The 21283-nt window shown below is 40.5% G+C and overlaps 1 protein-coding gene across 1 annotated transcript in view; it reads right to left on the reverse strand.

Moving 5' to 3' along the window:
- Nucleotides 1–21283, reverse strand: part of PASD1 (PAS domain containing repressor 1) — an 81456-nt gene that overhangs the window by 31103 nt on the left and 29070 nt on the right. Inside the window, exon 10 of the mRNA XM_060087960.1 lies at nt 19816–19898. Coding sequence (XP_059943943.1) covers nt 19816–19898 — 83 coding nt within the window. The remainder of the gene's footprint in view (nt 1–19815; nt 19899–21283) is intronic.

Consider the following 21283-nt stretch of genomic DNA (forward strand, 5'->3'; position numbering starts at 1 on the left):
CGTGATACACCATATTAACAAATTGAAGGAGAAAAACCATATGATCATCTCAATAGATGCAGAGAAAGCTTTCGACAAAATTCAACACCCATTTATGATAAAAATCCTGCCGAAAGTAGGCATAGAGGGAACTTTCCTCAACATAATAAAGACCATATATGACAAACCCACAGCCAACATCCTCCTCAATGGTGAAAAACTGAAACCATTTCCACTAAGATCAGGAACAAGACAAGGTTGCCCACTCTCAGCACTATTATTCAACATAGTTTTGGAAGTTTTAGCCACAGCAATCAGAAGAAAAGGAAATAAAAGGAATCCAAATCGGAAAAGAAGAAGTAAAGCTGTCACTGTTTGCAGATGACATGATACTATACATAGAGAATCCTAAAGATGCTACCAGAAAACTACTAGAGCTAATCAATGAAAATGCTTTTGGCCCAATTCCATCAGGAAGGGGCTGCTTCAAATAAAACTGTGCCAGTTCAGCCTTCAGCCTATTCCTTTGAAAGGGCTGTCTTCTGGAGACTGGCTTTAAAAAAAAAAAAACCTTCAGCATGGCTCCTCCAAAACCAAGCTATTTCTTTAAGATTGGCTGGGATTCGCTTGCAAGCTGTATGCATTGAGCCATTTGTGCTGTAAGCTGTTTAGCTGTTTGAAAACTGTTCTTTAGAGGAAAAACCTCTAGGAAATGGGTCCCAGTTATCTAAGTATTTTGTGGGCACCCCCCGCCGACAGGGATTCTGGCCCGTTTTATGTTGAAAAACCTTTGGTCCTTCCTCATGCACATTTCTAACTGAATGGACTGACCTGACCAAAGGCAATTTAGAATATCCATGGCCATGATGGGGAACTTTTGAAATCCCCAAACTTAATTTCCTTAAAACTGAATTGGACTATAGTAGCTCAAAACTTTTCCAGGACTGAGTGGAATGCTGATTTTGATTGGTATTTTGAGGCTTCCCAGTATGATCAGGAGTCTAAAATTGCCTCTCTGCAAAATAAGATTTTAAGATTAACTGAGGCAAACAAAGGATTATGGACAGATAAAATGGCTCCCTAAGCCTTGGACTCTTCTTCCTTGGCTTCTTTGTCTTAGGTTCTGCCTTGGTACCATCTTGTCTCTCTCCCTCACTTCCTCATAGCCTCAGTTCCAGCGCCATCTTCCTCCTTCCCTTCTACACCACCTACGCCTCCTCTATACCTTCAAATCTCCCATACCAGTTCTCCCACCAAACTTTCCCTTTTCTCTGAAACTCTCTCCACTCTCTTCTCCTCTGAACTTGTCAGGACCTGTCCCTTTAAAGTTAAGCCTTCTGAGGATACAAAGGCTTAAATCATTTATTTCTCATATTCCTTGGACTAAAGCTGAACTGTGAGGGCTTCCCTGGTGGCGCAGTGGTTGAGAATCTGCCTGCTAATGCAGGGACACAGGTTCGAGCCCTGGTCTGGGAGGATCCCACATGCCGCAGAGCAACTAGGCCCGTGAGCCACAACTACTGAGCCTGCGCATCTGGAGCCTGTGCTCCGCAACAAGAGAGGCCACGATAGTAGAGGCCCGCGCACTGTGATGAAGAGTGGCCCCCACTTGCCACAACTAGAGAAAGCCCTCGCACAGAAACTAAGACCCAACACAGCAAAAATAAATAAATAAATAAATAAATAAACTCCTACCCCCAACATCTAAAAAAAAAAAAAGCTGAACTGTGAGCCATAGTCAAAGACCTTCCCAAAGTAACCAAAGATCCTCACAGATTTTCTGAAGAATTTAATATAGTCATTCAAACTTATCAACCTGGTTTCTCTGCTTACATGAGCTAGTTCATATGCTTGTCTGTAAAGGCCAGGCCCCACACTAGATGAAAACCACTAATGGGGAAAATCCTGAAAGGTCTCTAGAATTACAATGGGGAGACCAACCCACTGACTTATTATATGCTCAGGCGCAGGCAATCACTAGGCAACTTTGTGAGCAATTCCTAGGGCTTTGCTAAAGCCTGTTTATTGGAACAAAATTCAGGCATGAACACAAAAATATGACAAACCTGTTCATGAATATTATATCAGATTATTAAAAACAAATTCTTGTCTTCCTTCAGATGTCAATTCCACCTGGGTAGCTTTTAATTCTATGTTTATCAATGGACTGAACTGGGACGTTTTCCTTCTAGTAAAAAGGACCAGGATGGAATGCAAAACTATGTCCACTCCAGATTTAATTAATCTGGCAAACCAGCTCTCTCACACTCTAAAATAACTCACCTAAAACGAAGGCCACCAAAATTCTTAATCTTCAACTTAAGTAAATGAAGGCTCCTAAATGAAACCAAAACCCTCCTAGTTTCTGCTATTATTGAAAAGGGCCAGGACACTAGAAAACAGATTGTTACAAATTTAAGCATTTTAGGCACCTTTAGCCCTCTAACCAGCCTTTTCAATGCTCTCCTAACCCCCAGTGATGGGCTCTGAGGAACTAACTACAGGGGCTCTTCCTAATCCCATTAAGAGGGAGGCCTTTTGGGCTTCCCTGGTGGCGCAGTGGTTGAGAGTCTGCGTGATGATGCAGGGGACACAGGTTCGCGCCCTGGTCCGGGAAGATCCCACATGCCGCGGAGCGGCTGGGCCCAGTGAGCCATGGCCACTGAACCTGTGCTCCACAATGGGAGAGGCCACAACAGTGAGAGGCCCGCGTACCGGTGACAGGCCCGCGTGCCACCAAAAAAAAAAAAAAAAAAAAAGAGGGAGGCCTTTTAATCATCTTTGAGAAATATTTCTCCAGATGAGGAGTGAATCTCTTCCAGTCCTAATGGACACCGGAGCCACACTCTCAGTGCTCAAGTCCACTGCTGTAAAACAGCCCCTGCTTCAGAGTACTAAAACAATTCAAATAGTGGGTGTCTCTAATGAACCTCAAGAGGTTCCTGTCTCTGAATTGATTCCCTTTTGTTTAGGCCCTTTGAGAGATACATACTCTTTTCTCCTTAGTTCCTCTGCTCCTATCCATTTACTAGGCTGAGACCTCTTAGGGAAGTATCATGCTAGAATTTCTGTCTCACAAAAGGGGGAAATAATTCTAGAAATTGATAGCGGTCATCAAAGTAACTCACCAGATGAATTAAATGACCCTTTGGCATCTTTTATTTTTCATCTCTGATGATAATAAAATAGATTCTGGAAACACTGATCATTTATCCCTGTTGAATCAGCTACCACTTTCTTTATGGGCAAAATCTCCAACTGATGTTGGCAAAATTCACAGCACACCTCCCATCAAAATTAAAATAGACCCCTCAAAACCTCTTCTCAGAATTAACCAATATCCTATAAGTAAAGAACCCCAGTGAAGGCATAGAGCCCATAATAGAAGCTTACAAGGCTCAAGGCCTCATTATCCCTTGTTCTAGCCCCTGTAACACTCCCATTTCACCAGTGAGAAAACCTAATGGCTGAGGGTGGAGGTTTGTCCAGGATCTCCCAGCAATAGACTACACTGTTATCCCTTGACACCCTGTTGTTCCTAACCCTCATACATTACTAACATACATTCCTACCAGAAGTAAATTCTTTACTATAATTGATTTATGCAGTGCATTCTTTAGTGTTCCAGTTGATGAAGCTAGCCAATACCTTTTTGCCTTCGCTGGGGAAGAGAAACAATTCACCTGGACAGTAACACCTCAGGTTTTACTGAGAGTCCTTATTGCTCACAGATCCTGAAGGCCGACCTGGATGATATGAATTTCCTTAAAGGTTCTACTTCATTGCACTATATGGATGATTTGCTTCTTTATTCTCCTTCTCAAGCCTCCTCACAGGAAGACACCATCCACTTGTAAAGCTTTTAGCCTTAAAGGTACATAAGGCGCCAGAGAAAAATTACAGTTTGCCCAGTTTGATATTTAGGACATCTCATATCAGAACAAGGGTTACACCTAGATCCAGCTAGACTTCATGGTGTCCTAAGTTTCCTCAAACCCAAAACTAAGCACCAACTGTGAGGTTTTCACAGCCTAGTCGGTTATTGCCGAAATTGAATTCCAGATTTCTCCCTTATGGTCAAACCTCTGGATGTATTACTAAACAATAACAACCCCGACACAATTTTATGGGATGAACTGGATGGCACAGCCTTCAAAGCCTTAGAGTCTGATGAATCCACCTGCCCTTGGGCATCCCAATTACCAGATTCCCTTTTTTCCTTGTTTTATATGAAAAGGAAGGGAATGCCCTTGGGGAACTCACCCCAAAACATGGGATGACCAGTAACCCACAGCAAGTGGACCCTGAGTCACAGGGATACACCCCTTGCCTTAGAGCCATCACTGTCACTGCAATACTTTTACCTGTCAGTTTAGCTATTATTAAGATTCTGGGGCATTCTGAACTTGACTCTCTGGAAGCTAAGAGAAATCAGCTTGCTGATATTTCTGCAAGGACTGCCGCCGTTCAAGGGACCAACAGCAGCCAAACCTCTGTCATGGTTCAAAGGGATGTTTCCCCAAATGATAGTTTAGAAAAACTGGCTAGAGAAGCCCCAAAATTGGCCTCAGAAAAGGAAAGACAAGATTGGAAATTCAACAGTTGCTGGTTTAATAAAAAGAGAAAGCTCTGGGTTTGGACCAAATAATGACCCAGTCCTACTGGAGACTCTAAAATTCCCACTGCTCACCACTGTACATGGATTAAATAACTGGTCTAATAACAAAATGATAAGTCTTCATGAACCAATATTGGTGGAGAAACATCAATAAGGTCACAAAAAGTGCCTACACATCACTTATCCCACTTGTTCTAAGTCTGTTCGTACTGCTCCTGGACATTTTAAACTGCCTAACAGACCATTCGAGGTCTGGCAAACGGATTTCACACAACTTTCTCCATCTGATGGATATAAACATGTTTTAGGCATGGTCTGCATGTTTTCACACTGGACTAAAGCCTTCCCTTGAAGATAGGCTACTCCTATCTCGGTGGCTTATGTTCTTTTGGAAAAGATTATCCTTACCTGGAAAACTCCTCTTGAACTTCATAGTGATTGGGGAACCCATTTTACTGGCCAGGTGCTTTGACAAGTCTGTGCTGTTTGGCTGGTTTTACAACACTGTCTCTGCTTACCACCTTCAATCTTTTGGTTTAGTCCAATGCACTAATAGCATTATTAAGACTCAACTGGCAAAATATGTAGAGGCCCTCTAAATACCTTGGCCACAAGCACTACTGCTGGTCCTTCTAAATCTCAGATCCATCCCTTTTGGAAATATAAACTCTCACCCTTTGAGATAGTCACAGGGCACCCAATGCACTTGACTCTTGCTTCTTCTAACTCACAATGGATAAAAGGAGAGATATTCCAAAATTGCAAAGGCCTAGTTGTTTCCATTAAAAATATCCATGTTTTGTTCAAGCAATCTTTTTACCATGCACCTTTGGGAAATGAAGACCTTAAGCATTATACTTTGCAATGTGGAGATTTTATCTTTTAGAAAAGACAACTCCAGAAGAACTTTCTTCAACCTTGCTGGAAAGGCCTCTATGAAGTACTGCTAACCAACCCTTGTGCCACCAGACTGAAAGGAATAGACTTTTATTTCCTGGCAAGGACTCAGCCAATGAGAAGCCATGGACTATGTTTACTATGGCCCTCCCAACTTCCTTTTCCTCTCTAGAAATGTGCTCCCCTTTCCTTGATATGCAGGGACTTGCATGTGACTAGTCATGGTTGCAGACCCTGACTGCAATTCAGTGCTGATCCCAAATAAACGCATCTTTGCTGGAGAAACATCTGGCCATCTGTTTGTTTTAGATCAACACAAGGATATAGTCATTGAATATATTCAAGAATGTAGTCATTGCATATAATTAAGAATAACATTCATATGAAAAAATACAAATTATTTGAATATATAAGGGCTCAGCCTGTGAGCCAAAACTGACAGCAGCCTGGTTTTGTACGAGGTAAGAATGATGTTTACTTTTTAAAAAGGTTGTAAAACAAACAAAGAATATGCTACAGAGACTTTATGTAGTCTATAAAGCCTAAAATATTTACTATCTGGTCCCTTTCAGAAAAATGTTTTCAATCTTTGAAATACATTCAGGAGGAGTACTTCTTAAGACATGCTTTTTGATGAATCAATAAATTTGGGTAAATTTTTTACATTGGTCATTCTATGGATTATTTTTGGATAAATTAATTTTTTGCAATTTCGCCACTGGACAAATTGACCATTTAGCAGAAAGCTTTTTAAGAACTTGTTTTTGACGAATTCACCTGGAGCTGGTCATGACTTCTCCCAAATGAAAGACACTGAATAAACACATCACAATTTCAAAAAACACAAGTAGGTAAAGGATTTCTTTTCCCCCAATGACTATGGAAGCCAGTGGAAAACTCAGAGTCCCATCAAAGAAGCCCGGTCTATTCTCACTTGGGAAAGATCTTGAAGGATCTGAAATTGTTAAAGATTATAGTTTCCTGCTAACAAATAGACAACAAATCCACCCTCCCTTTAAAAAAAAAAAAGCATTTTAGCATTTGAATATACAAACACTTTCTGAGTGGCTGCTTCCAGAAATATTTTTGGATTAAATGATCATTTTCAGTCTCAAAAAGGTTTTCTTTCTTTCTTTTTTTGATGGGAAGGGTAAAATATAATATCTTATTCAGATATTCTGAATAGAAGGAGTGCATTATCTGAATCTACCAGACTCTTCTTCAGTAGAGAAATTCATACTGTTGACTATCCGATATTAAAGCCTCTGGCAGTTTTTAGATTCAAGCTCTGGCAAAAAGAATATGCATTTTCTGACCCATTACTCCAGGGTCAAAAAGGGTAAAGCAGGAGAATGTTTGGGGTGTGTGTGTGTGTGTGTGTGTGTGTGTGTGTGTGTGTGTGTGTGTGTGTGTGTGTGTGTGTGTGTGTGTGTGTGTGTGTGTGTGTGTGTGTGTGTGTGTGTGTGTGTGTGTGTGTGTGTGTGTGTGTGTGTGTGTGTGTGTGTGTGTGTGTGTGTGTGTGTGTGTGTGTGTGTGTTGGGAGATAGGCAGAAAATGAAATAAGGTGGCTTGGGAAATACTCGGCTCTTCTCTCAGACTCCCTACTATGAGCACCACATCCCTCACTGCTCCCTGACCAAAGTGCAGAGAGGATTGGTGCCCATTAGAGGATGACATCAGGTCTGCAAGCCAAATGTACTTTACCAATAGCACCTTCCATTCTTCCTGCTCAAGCCATGGACATAGATTCCTGGGGCTTTAAAAATCGTACTGTTTGTGTGGGCTGATATATATCTGATCTGAAGCTAATATATCTAAGCTGATATATAACTGAACTTATATAGAATAGTCCAGATGATGTTACATATTGGATTATGAAGATTTAAAACAAAATGTTGAGTTTAAACTATTTAAAATATGGAGTCGCTTTTAAAATTATCTGGTAGGTAATTACTTTTATCACACAGCTAAGAAAACTCAATCCCTGTCTTAGTTATATGTTAACAGACTTGCTTCAAAACACTACTCATACACAACTAAAAAGGAACAAAACTCAAATGCTCCAACCCTCATATATTTCGATGTTTTACAAAGGATGGAGTCCAAATGGGGAAGTTTCCACCAGAGGCTTACTCCATCCATTTCATAGAAAACATCACTCTCTAAAGGGCCAGTTTGAACTTCTTTAATGTGCTTTTTTGGTTACGCCAGTTTTCCACAAACACATCAAAAGAGGAAAAACATCTAATGGCACTCAGTGGTATTTCCTCACCAGAATGGAAAAACAAGAAATGCATAGCATTCATAACACTTCGAAAGTAATACAAATCATCAACACAGTAAGAATCCTAGTCTCATGTCCCCTGTACACCTCAAAGGGCAAGTAGTCTATGATGAGAAGTGTTCTGATGCCAAAGAATCAAGAGAAAACAGACAAACACCAATCAAACAAAAACCCTATTGCTATGAAAATAATGGTAGGCTATCAATTACCAAAATATTTTTTGCAAGATTTTATCATCTTGAAAAGAATATTGCTGTTATTGGCCTCTTCTGAACACTGTAGAAATATTAAGCAAATAAGAAGGCACCTTTAGAATCTGATTAGTGTTCTGTGGTCTGATCCTCTTTCAAAGGTAGAGAAGGTGACATATAGTGTTGGTTGGTGAGTCACTGGAGCATGCCTGGAACCCAGCCTGAATGCCAGCTGCTAACACTAAAGACATTCATAGGCAGAATGAATGTCAAGGCTACAGTTTTCCATCATATATTTGTGGAAAATTCATTCCAGGAGAAATGCATAAATCAGACTAGAGACTATACTAAGCACTGTGTGGTAAGATATAAAGAGAGTTTGCTCTGTTCCCACTAACTAATAAGCCTTTTAGGCCAAGCCTTTCAGTAGAGGACAGAGTGTTCTATACGGATGTATCTCCTACTCCAAGAGACCAAAGTATTTGAAACACTAGAACTGACAGCTCAGGTGTGTTTTTATAGTTCATCTGCTACCATATTTACTTGCAGATGTCATTATTTTCATATTATCAAATATTTGATGATCAAAAATTTTGATCTACTATCAAATATTTCTTCCAGCGTGAAATGTTCTAAAAACTTTTTTAGAAATTGAAGTTCATCAGGGCTTCCCTGGTGGCGCAGTGGTTAAGAATCCACCTGGCAGTGCAGGGGACACAGGTTTGAGCCCTGATCTGGAAGATCCCACATGCCGTGAAGCAATTAAGCCTGTGCACCACAACTACTGAGCCCATGTGCCACAACTACTGAGGCTCGCACACCTAGAGCCTGTGCTCTGCAACAAGAGAAGCCACCGCAGTGAGAAGCTCACGCACCACACCGAAGAGTAGCCCCCGCTCGCCGCAACTAGAGAAAGCCAATGCGCAGCAATGAAGACCCAACACAGTCAAAAATAAATTAATTAATTTAAAAAAATTGAAGTTCATCACTGTTCAGTCAAAATGACTCCCTTGACACAGCACTTCAAAGGAAGGAAACACACATAACATTTCTACATCTCAAAACAGAGCAGGACCAACTTTTTTTTAATACAGCCAGTGGCTCCAGAAGGCCGGGCCTGGGGACATGTTCATGGTAAGGTTTTGCCAAACAGCCTTGTTTTATTTGGCATCCCAATCTTCCTACTTTAAAATCCACTCTCTCAGTCATTTCTCAAAGGTGACATTCTGTGTGTTCCTTCTGTCACTTTTATAGGACTAGTACTGAGCCAGTTGTGGAAATAAAGCAACAGAAATCAGTCAAGTCCCAACACACGTTAAAGAAAAAAAACTTTTTATGTGTCTTTGCTGCTTATTAAAGCACTGGTGGCCTAAGTGTTGGTTGTGTAGATATGAGATATGACTTTAACTTGGGCCTCCTTTTCCTTTTTCATCCTGCAAATTAGACCCCTTAGCTTCTAGTGGCCAGATGGACACATGGCCTATCACACGCTTGTCTCCCAGAAATCAGAAAGTGAGTTAACTGGAGAAGATGACCTATTCTCTGAACTGAGGGAGACACAAGCTGAATGCAATTTGGATACTTCCCTCTTGGAGCTTTTGATTCTCTAGAAGAAGAGCTAAGCCAGTCCCTGTGATTGCAAGGCAAAGTGGAGAGTGTCAGTAGGAAAGTAGAAAGTAGAGAGGGGAGAGCTCTTCCAACCTGGGTGGCAGGAAGGACTTCTGAGAGGAGGAATGAACTGGTTCCTGAATGGTGAGGAGGGTGTGAGCATACAAAGCACAGAGGGAAAAGACATTTTAGTTCATGCAGAAAACAGGAATGGAGGTACAGTGAAAGGTGTTCGACAGCATTTCCATGGAATGGTGACTTTATTATCGTTTCTGGTTTACTTGTCCATCTCCACACAAGGCAGTAAGTTTTGAGGGCAGGCACAGTGCTGGACACGGAGAACGCAGCCTTGTGGAGTTTATAGTTTCATGGGGGATCCAGACAATGAACAAATAGTCCAAAGATAACTATACATTTACAAATTGCAAAAAGCATGACGAAGTAAAAGGGCAGGGTGCCATGGGAAGAGAACTCAAAATGGACCTAGGAGAGCATCATGCCAACCACGTGACAGCAGAGTTGAAGAGTGTTTCAGGTTGAGGACCTAAGCATGTGCACAGGCACTGCACTGGAAAAGAGCTTGGAGAATTCACAGAGGACAAGAGGCCAGTGCATCTGGAGCAGGATAGATAAGAGGGAGTGTGGCACAAAATGAGATCTGAGGACTAGACAGGCATGAGAGCAGCATATCTTACAGATCATACAAAAGGACTATGGATTTTCTTCTAAGAGCGAGGGGAAACCATTGAAAGCTTTTGAGTAGAAGAGGGACAAGATCATATTTCAACAAATGGTTTTGGAACAATTGGTCATCCATATGCTAAAAAATATGAACTTCAACCTAAAACTCACACTTTATAAAAATATGAATGCAAAATGGATCATAGACCCAAATATAAAAGTATAAAACTTTTAGAAAAAAATAGGATAAAATCTATGTGACGTTCGGTTTGGCAGTTAATTCTTAGACATGGCACCATGACACGGCAGAATCCATCAAAGGAAAAAAAATGGTAAAATTATCCTCCTTCAAAATTAAAAACTTTTGTTGTGCAAAAGAACACTGTTAATAGAATGAAAAAAGAAGCTACAGACTAGAGAAAGTACTCACACATTAAATATCTGACAAAAGACTTGTATCCAGAATATACAAAGAATTCTCAAAACTCAATAATAAGAAAACAAACAACATAATTTTGAAAATAGGCAAGACATTTGAACATTCAAATGATGAAAAGATACTCAACATCTTTAGTCATTAGTGGAATGCGAGTTAGTGTTTTTGTTTCTTTGTTTGTTTGTTCGGCCACTCCGTGTGGCATACAATATCTTAATTCCCCGACCAGGGATCATACCCATGCCCCCTGCAGTGGAAGCGTGGAGTCTTAACCACTGGACCGCCAGGGAAGTCCTGGAATGCAAGTTAAAAGCATAATTCAATACCCTGAAAAAGTGAAATAAAAACGTACATCCACACCAAAAACTCGTCCACGAATGTTTATAGCAGCTTTATTAATAATTGCCAAAACCCATCAACAACTCTGATGTCCCTCAACAGGTGAATGACTAAACTGTGAGACATCCATACAACAAAATGCCACTCAACAATACACAGTTATTGATGCAACAACTCAGATGAATCTCAAAGGAATTATGCTAAGGGAAAGAAGCCAATCTTGAAAGATTATACACTGTATGACTCTATATGATATTCTCAAAAAGACAAAACTATAGGGCTTCAGAATAAATTAGTGGTTGACAGGGGTTAAGGGTGAGGTGAGATAAGACTGACTATAAAGGGACAGCATGAGGAACTTATGGAGGTGTGACGGAACTGGTCTTTATCTTGACTACGTTCATGGTTACACAAATCAATGCATGCATTAGAAAATACAGAATGGTACACCAAGAGAAAACAAATTAATTTTACTGTATAATTGAACAAATGTGTTTAATAACTTAAAAATGAAAATATGTGTCCACAAACATACTTGTAAAAGAATGTTCATTGCAGCTTTATTCATGGTAACCACAAACTAGACATAAATGTTCATTGAAAGAAAAATGCCTAACAAATTATAGTCTATCCATAGAACAGAATATTCCTCAGCAACAAAAGGGAATGAACTACTGATACATGTGACATGATGCATCTCAGGGACATTATGCCGAGTTTAAAAGGGCAGACTCAACAGACTATATATTATATGGTTCCATTTTTATGACATTCTAGTAAAGGAAAAATTAATCTATGGTTAAAAACATCAGAACGGGGGTTGCCTCTAAGTGTGGGGATAACAGGGAAGGGGTACAAAACAGCTATCTAGTGTGTTGAAAATACTGTATGTCTTGATAGGAATGTGGGTCCCATGGGTTTATGCATTTGTCAAATATACTTAAGATCTGTGCCTTTCATTATGTGTAAGTTTCACCTTAAAAAATGGAAGTAATATGAACTTAATTGAGGAGGTTTGCTTTCCACAATGACATGACATGGCAACCCTACAATTACTCTCTGTGCATCCCTGATTTGAGCAAATAAGTAAATATATGGAGGATAATGAGCCCAGGCCTCTCTGACTAGTGGAGAAGAGTGTTGCAAAAGTGGAAACGGGAAGACTGGAATGAACCTTGTAGTGCTGGCTCAGGATTGGAGGTATCGGTATGAAGTCATGGCATGTATTATTTGATACAGACACATACACAAAGGTATACATACATATAGATGGGTAGATATGGAAATAAATATAGATATAGATCTTTATGCCTATGTATACAATATGTGTATTGTGTGTGTATTTGTTTCCCAGTTCAAAAAGCACCTATAAGCAGTAACAAATCAGTAGCAATGAGTACAAGTAGCACGGAGAGTTTCTAAATAGCTGCCCTTAAGGAAGCCAGGATTCCCCTTTGACTAAGTCTTAGAGAATAAGCTGATTTCATGGCTGAGGTGGAGATAGTACAAAACGAACCTGGAACATCACATAGTGCCAGAAAGGAAGGAATGTTCCAAGAATGGTGTGAAGTATCAAAATGACACAAGAGCCAGACAGAAGGGGCTGTCACTGGTCGATGCTAGGACAATCAGAGCATTGAAATAAATAATAATAGCAAAAGATTAAAATCCACTGAATAGACAAATGAATAAATAATGAATGAATGAATCAGGCAGAGGGGAGGAGAGAGAGAAAGAAGAGAAGGGAGAAAAAGGGGTGAGAGGGGAGGAGAGGAGACGGGAGAGACAGGAAAGGGAGTGCAGAAGTGGGACAGAGGGGAAAGAGAAGGAGAGGATAATGATAAAGCAAATGGGGCAAAATGTAAACAGTTGTGAGTAAAGGAGGATGCATATGGTAGTTCCTGTCAGACTCAAATAAAAAGTTTAAAAGTTAAAAAAATACATTTAATGGAGCTAAAGCAAAAGAATATCCTGGGATTTAAAAAAAGGTAAAGCATTAGGAGTTTGAGTAACATATACACACTACTGTATAGAAAATAGATAACCAACAAGGACCTACTGTATAGCAGAGGGAACTCTACTCAGTATATTGTAATAACCTATAATGAAAAAGAATATATACGTATATATGCATAACTGAATCACTTTGCTGTACACCTGAAACTAACACAACCTTGTAAATCAACTATACTTCAATTTTAAAAAAAGATAAAGCAAAAAGTATTAAGTTGAAAGAGAGCAGGATCCTATACCACTTCTTCAGATACCTAATACACAGCCTGACATCTTCATTACAGGATGACAAATGCATACCATCAGGGAAAAATATTACATTGTTAATTGTCTGAGTAGAACAAGCAGCTGCCAGCATATTTCTCCAAAACTACTTTTCCTAAATAGGCTAATACTCAGATAATTCAACCCAGATTTTTCTAAACTTTGATATTTATTAGCCTTCTTTTCATTAGGGTCTAAACCCTCAGTGATTTCAGGGTTGCTTCCATGAGTTTGGAGTACAAAACTTACTTTGAGCTTTTCAAAATATATTAACTTTGAGGGACTTACCTGGTGGCACAGTGGTTAATAATCCGCCTGCCAATGCAGGGGACATGGGTTCGCGCCCTGGTCCAGGAAGATCCCACATGCCATGGAGCAACTAAGTCCATGTGCCACAACTATGGAGCCTGCGCTCTAGAGCCCATGAGCCACAACTACTGAAGCCCACGCACCTAGAGCCCATGTTCCGCAAGAAGAGAAGCCACTACGATGAGAAGCCCTCGCACCGCAACGAAGGGTAGTCCCCGCTCGCCGCAACTAGAGAAAGCCCGCGCACAGCAACAAAGACCCAAAGACCCAACACAGCCATAAATAAACAAACAAACAAACAAACAAACAAATAAATAAATAAATAAAAATATTAACATTGAAACTGCTCTTATCAATCGTAAATCTAATAAGACTGTCTAATGATTTTATGCTTTTAGATGATCAAAATAATTTGTTATGTAGTTGAAGATGGGATACCGGTTGGCTAGAGGTCAGAGAAACACGATGAAATCTAAAACCCCGGAATCCTGAGACTGCACCCCTTCTTCTGTCTTTTGTTTTATGTCTGCCCTTCTTAAGGACCAGACCCTGAACATAACAATAGGACAAGTTAAATAGCTCAGGGGCTATTTCCTTTGACACCAGGCTGCTGGAAATCCCCAACTCCTTTCCTTATCTGTCAGCCCGCCTCCCAGGTGGGTGTGAGGGCCCAGAATCATCTGACTGCATGCAGCCTCCAAGCTGAGAATTCCATCACCTTTAGACTGGGTCACACCTCCTCCACCCAGAGAGGAGGCATAGACACTTTTCATGGAACAATTTGGGTGTTAATGAATACAGAACCGTCTCATAATGATGGAGGTTTAAAGATGCTGGCTTGAAACAGAAAAGGAGAACAACCTTAAATTAACAGAAAAGTAGTAAGAGTATTGAAGAAATCACCAAATATAGACTTCGAATCATGTCCGTAAGCCGGGTTCACAGGTGGCCCTTTGCACTTAATAATGTCTTTATAGCTCAGTAAGGATTAAGTACTTTTTTTGGTTTTTTGTTTGTTTGCTTTTTTGGCCACATGGCTTATGGGATCTTAGTTCCCCGACTAGGGATTGAACCTGGGCCCTTGGCAGTGAAAACATGGAGTCCTAACCACTGGACCACCAGGGAATTCCCAGGATTGAGTACAGTTTAAATTTTAACTATTCAAACAAAAACTGTAACTATTCTATAATTTGGAAGTACTTCCTAACTGATAATAACTTGAGTTTGTATAGTACTTTACAAAGCATATAGTTTTCATTTACTTATCAAAACAGATAGATCTCATTTCCTGATTTCATGGTCATGCACATTCTGCAGTAATTATCCTCACCATTTATAGATAAAGAGCAAAAGACTTAATGAGGCTTCTCTAAGATTACACAGCCTATAATTGGCCAAGCTAAGAAAAAAACAAAAACAAATATTGTAGCTTTAAAAATCCCAATCCCATGTTTTGGTTCATGGTGGATGACTCTTAACAAGGCTGTCTCCGGGCTACTCCACCAGTGCAGGGGTGAGCTGGTGTGCTCCCAGTTCCTCCCGAAAAGCAGCTTTCGCCGTCTTGGCTGGAGTCCTCCCCAAGTTCTGTGGGTTCTAATCCTCCAATCCTCTCTGCCCCCCTCTCCTACTAGTCGTCCACTGCTGAACCTGCTCCAGCCACACTGGCTTCTCAAACATACCCAATGTGCTCCTGCCTCAGGGACTTTGCATCTGCTCTTCCTTCTGTCTGGAATATTTCCTCCCAAATCCACAAGGCTTGCTCCTCCACTCCTTTCAGGTGTTAACTAAAAAGTCACCTTCTTGTTGAGGCCTTAGCTGGCCACCCTATCATGTTGACCATTGGAAATTGCCAATATTGCACCATCTCTCTTTTTTTTTTTTTTTTTTTTGCTGTACGCGGGCCTCTCACTGCTGTGGCCTCTCCCGTTGCGGAGCACAGGCTCCAGACACACAGGCTCCGCGGACATGGCTCGCGGGCCCAGCCGCTCCGCGGCATGTGGGATCTTCCGGGATCGGGGCATGAACCCGTGTCCCCTGCATCGGCAGGCGGACTCTCAACCACTGCGCCACCAGGGAAGCCCTGCACCATCTCTTAAACAAAAAAAAAATGTCAATTGCATATGGCAAAACCTAATACAATTTAATTTCCCCTACAACCTTCCCTATCTCTCTTCAATGCTTAATATTTTCCTTCGGTCCTCCTCACCATTTAACCTATTTTGGTCTATTGATTGATTTTCTTTCTCCTCCACTAGAATATAAGCTTCCCAGGAAGATAAGGACTTTTGTTCACTGCTGTATCCTCAGAGCCTAGAACACAAACTCCCACATAGTAGGTGTTAAATATTTGCTGTATGAATAAGTTTCATTGGGCTGGAGTGATGAGACTGGGCAAGCTAAATATCTAGTGCTAGAGAAACCAAACCAAATGGCATGTTATACAGTGAGGTACAGGGCCCTCCCCCTGGTCTAGATGATGCAGACATAAGGGATGAAGTCAGTACAGAATAGTACCAAGGCTCCATACAACAAAACCTCACTAATGAGGACCACTGTGCATCTTTGCAAAATTCTCCTCACACTTTTGTACAAGATAACGCTTCTCTGAAACAAGCTGAAAGGGGAATTAGCCAGGAACATTCTTTTCGGTGCAGTTGCTGATGGGTGGAGTCTCCTCCCGGGGGACCAACTCTGTAGCAGTTTCTAAAGACTGCAAACAAAGGTAAGAGCTACTAGAACTCTCGGAAATACCTGCCATTTGATTTTCCAGTATTGTCTACTCTACTTTTGGGTGAAAAGATACTATCTTTGTAAAAAGTGTTAGGGCTAATCAGTGTAATTGCCTTCCCTAATAATTCTTCTCTTCTCCTTACATTTAAGATGAAATTAAAGAAAAAACAAGTTTTCTCACATTAACATCCCCAATCAAGTACTTCCCAAAGACTTCTTGAGTTTTCTCCTTGGAATCCCCTACCAGCCACAGCTCCTGAAACTGATGTCCTAAGAGAAACGAGCCCAGGATAATCTGGGTCCCAATTCCAGCTCTACTACTTAACCAACTGGGTAACTTTGGGGAAATCATACATCCTCTGTGACTGCACTTTTTCATCTTTACAATGGGTCTAAAATCTATGTTGTTGATTTGTGGAGAGTAAGCCAATAAACATGAAATCGCATCATGAAGAATAAAGTACAGGATGCAATTCTATTAAGATGATGCTGTGACAGAACTCTGGGCCTCACTTATACATACAAACTAAGAGTAGCTCGCTGCTTCCTCTGACTCTAGCAGTAGGAAGATGGGAAAGGACTCTGAGGTATTCAATTCTGTGCCTGCTCCTCACCAACTCTGAAGTGTTCCTTACTTCTTTCTATGTTCAAGCAAGACCTTCTACTCCAGTGCATCTCTGGCTCTAATGGAAAACCCAGCTGTTGAGTCCCTCTCCTGAAATGAAAGGTTCTTTAGCCTCAAATCTGAAACATGCAAGGACAGGACATCCTACCCTTTCTTTTAAACATTTTAACTTCCCCTCTTTGTGTTTCTTTCATAGGCACAGACAAAACTTTCAAGCCTCTTAGCAGGATGCTTCTTCCCTTTCAAAGAACATTGAGAATTACCAAGGAAAGTTCCAGAAGCATCTGGGGAGCTCTAGGTCCCTATGACCTTTGTGCCTGATTACTTTTTTAACCATCCCTCAGACTGTAAAATGGGAGCCAGGTTATCAATGACTGCTCAGGGTGCCTACAAACTAATATCCAACATGCCACAATCTCTTCTTCTTGTTATCTGAAAATATCCTGAAGACAAGGAGTAAGTCTATGAAAAAAAATAATGCAATATTGGTTTGCACTGAGCTATAACAATACTGCACTATGTTTGCGAGGTCTCATGGCATGGAATGGATTACCATTTTGATAGGATCAATCAATCAGTCCCTGAGCAGATGTTCATTTCTCCCTGCTCAATGTCAAGATCTGTGTTAGACAGGGATGAGGCTGACTGGCCCTCCTTTATGGACCTCAGACTAGTGGACGAGTCAGGTCCACCAACAATCCATCATGTGAGAGCTGAGGTCGTTGGAGCCAGAACAGCGGCCATGGTGTTGAGGAGAGCAGAGGGATATAAAAGGGAAGAGAAGGGGGCTGGAATTAAACAGAATTTTCTTCATCAAATCCATCAGTTGTTTCCTAAGTGTCATTTTTCCATGTTACTGTCTACATGATAAACAATCCATTGCCTAATATTTGAAGAAAACTAGGACTATTTTATGAAAGTCTTAAAATATATAAAATTGTAGTGCATTCACCCAATAATGATAGTTTCTTACTATATTAGAAAGGATATGATTTTAAGCCTTAAGAAAACACTTTTCTTGTATTGTGTGAAGACCAAGTGGCACAGATGTAGTAACTGGCTCTTTTCTGCATCAGAATATTTTTCATCCAATTAAGTTCTACTTAAAAATAAAATGTAGGTCTCCTCTGTCTCTGAACTCTCACTCTCTGAAGATTTGCTATAATTATCTGCTAATTTACACAAAATTCACTACACAAACCTACTAAACAAATCTGTTTTAGGTTGCATGCAAGAATATGTTTAAGTCATGTGCTCCTGGGTGAAAAGGATATGGTGGGCTGCTATTGTACCTCAGGTATTCTCACAGAATAGTGCCTAGAGTTCACGTTGCTTAAACACGTTATGTTTTATAGATGTCTCTCTCTCACCTTATTCAATAAAAGGTCTTCTAATAAAGTAGAGGAACTAATAATGGAAATGGGTAAGCCTAAGAGGCCCAAAGAAGCGCACACACTACAAGAACCATTGGGAATGATAAAGCACATTAAGAGAGCTGAATGGCTATTAGTCTTAAGCTTGGTGGTGCACATGTCCCTAACTCCTATGAACCACAAATACAATGGTGAATATTTACAAGAAATTGAGATTCTGCAAAAAAAATCTTGCCGGTGCAAGTGAGTGTGATGGTGGCACGAGCAGACATGTGACACTCAACACACAATTACAAACTCGGTCTCGTGTTAGCAAGAGCTGTAGTGCACCCAGCAAAGGGAATGCAAACAGACTGCCACCTCAAGCTCTGTTTTGCATCCCATGGCTCTGTGTGTAGCTTCAGACAACGGTTCTTAGCCAAACACCTCTGAGCTCTCCTGCCAGGAAGGGAAGATTCTCCCCTGTTCCTCAGATCCAGACACAGATGAAACTCAGACATTTCCTGTTTAACTCATTTCTCCACCAGCTCTTTCTTCCTTACCTCGTCCCCCCATAGCCTCCAGTGACAGACAGCACAGCCTCCAGCTTCCTCCTCCCACCAGACCTCACACAAACATGCCTTCAATCAGAAGAAGCCTCTCAAAACATCATCTAGTTTATTTTATTTTGCTAAGTATTACTGGCATCTAGTGCTCATCTTTAATGTATTGTTTTGTTATTTATTTACATATCCATGTACACTGTAATATAGAAGGAAAATGTAATCCATTCTCAATATTCTACACTGAGCAGTGTCTACTATTATGGCTTACTACATACAAAATACCTACTAATGAGTATCAAATATGCAATGACTAGATAGTACTAAAGTAATTTCTATTCTGTAGAAATTCTTGGTAGATTATTAAATAGTCGTATTAAGGGGTTTTAGTGATACCTAGCAAGTTGGCATTTTCCTGTGGGTTAGGAATGCATTTTTGTTTCTTCCCACTCAAAATAATGGAATTACTCACTTTGTTCTCTGAAAATTTGCTAACAAACAAATGTTATAGATTAGATTCACAAAAAAAGAGGGACACCTGCATAATAGCAGTTACCACAATGCTTATTTGTTCTTCTACCATTTAAAGTGTTTCAAGAAAAGGAAGCAATCAAGTCTGTTTGTAAACGTATTGTCTTAATTTGAAAGTAATTAAATGTCTGTGTCAGTTAAGGTTGCTCTATTTATTGCTTCATTTCTTTTATAGAAAGCCAATCACTTGTATTTATATTCAGTTAGAAAAATATGAATTATACTAGCTGGGAAAGGAAATTCAAACTAGTAGATTGCTCATCTGGATTCAGTTGTTTGTTTTTTTTATTTTAATTTTGAAGGAAAAATATTCATAGTGATTTGTCTTGTTTCAGTTTTGTTTGATGAAACTGTGCCCTAGGTCTCCATTACTCATGTCAACATTAGCCTCTCACCTGTGGTCCACAGGTTGATGCTCCTCATCCGAATCTGGGGCCAGCAGAACATCTTCACCGGACTCCTTTACAATGAAAAGGTCCTGCAGAAAAAGTGGCATTTTAGATACTTAAAATGTACTTATAGAGTAAAAATACCTGACATATTTGTGTAGGATGTAGTAAATTTGAAAATCCAACTCATCTGTACACCAGTGTGAGAAAGGCACTTGATTTTACAGATGTGAAAACTGAGGATTCTAGAGATAGAATGATTTGGTCAAGCACGTACAGCCAGTACATGCAGGATCAAAGTAGGTCCATTTCAAAGTTGAATTCTTGAGTTCACTTCCCTTCCACTGTTACACAGCCACCCTGTGAACAAAATCTTCCTCCAAAAAGCCCTCTTTTCTCACAAGATTTGTTCTCTAAAATGACCACTAGTATAGAACAAATATCCCAGAAACCCAGAGAAAAACTGGCATAGATCACAAATAGAGATCCCTGTGCTAAGAGGGGGCCTAGGGTGAGGGTGGTGTGTCAAATGAGACTTCTTTCTCAGAGGAGGAAGATTTGGGGGGTGATCCTCTAGATGGGATGTCTGCCTTCTCATGGCAGATATGAGAGCTCAAATCCCAGAGAGTTGCCGGAGAGGGATACTGAGTGGGGCCATCAGACCCAGCAACTTCCTTCAGCTGATTTTCTCTCGACCAATTTTCTTACTGTCTTAAATTTGGAAAAATGATGACATAGATCACTATTCTAAAATTGGATGTAAAGGGGTCCTTCACAGCTTCTGAAATGTGGTCAGTTAAAGCCCAGATTTTAAACTTGAGAGGAAAAGTAAAGCAGGTCTTTTGCCCTCTCTGGATCGTAATGATAACAATAATAATGATAATAATGACAATGATCATGACTGTAAGGGCTCATACTTACTGAGTGATACGGGGTGCTGTCTTATTTGTGCTTCACAACAACCCTCAAGGAGGTGCTATTATCACCATTTATAGAAAAAGAAACTAAGGCTAAAAGATGTAAGTGACTTAGGTAAGGTCCTGTAGCTAGTAAGGAAGGATGTGAAATATGGATCCAGAGGCATCTCTTGTAAGGCAGTTGAATGTGTTGTGTGTTACAACTTCATCACAATATTAACAGGGCTCACACAGACCTTCTGATTTTGTCCCCATGCCCTCCACCTCATTTGCCCAATCCACACTGTCCCAGTCTTGTTCAAGTCAGTTGGTGGCACTTCTATCCACTGAGCTACTCGGGCCTAAAAGCTGAGTCATCCTTGAGTCCTTTCTCTGTCTTCTCCCACCCACTTCCAATGCATCAGCAAGGACTTAGGGCTCTACCTCCAAAATGTCACCCAAATCGGTGAGCTTCTCTCTCTGTTACTGCAGTCCTAGTCCAACCCCTATCACCTCTCACACAGCTCCACCTGCTTCCATTCTCACCTGGTGAGAGAAGCCTTTCTTTATCCACCTGC

This window comes from Mesoplodon densirostris, chromosome X (genome assembly GCF_025265405.1).
Source record: "Mesoplodon densirostris isolate mMesDen1 chromosome X, mMesDen1 primary haplotype, whole genome shotgun sequence".
Taxonomy (NCBI): domain Eukaryota; kingdom Metazoa; phylum Chordata; class Mammalia; order Artiodactyla; family Ziphiidae; genus Mesoplodon; species Mesoplodon densirostris.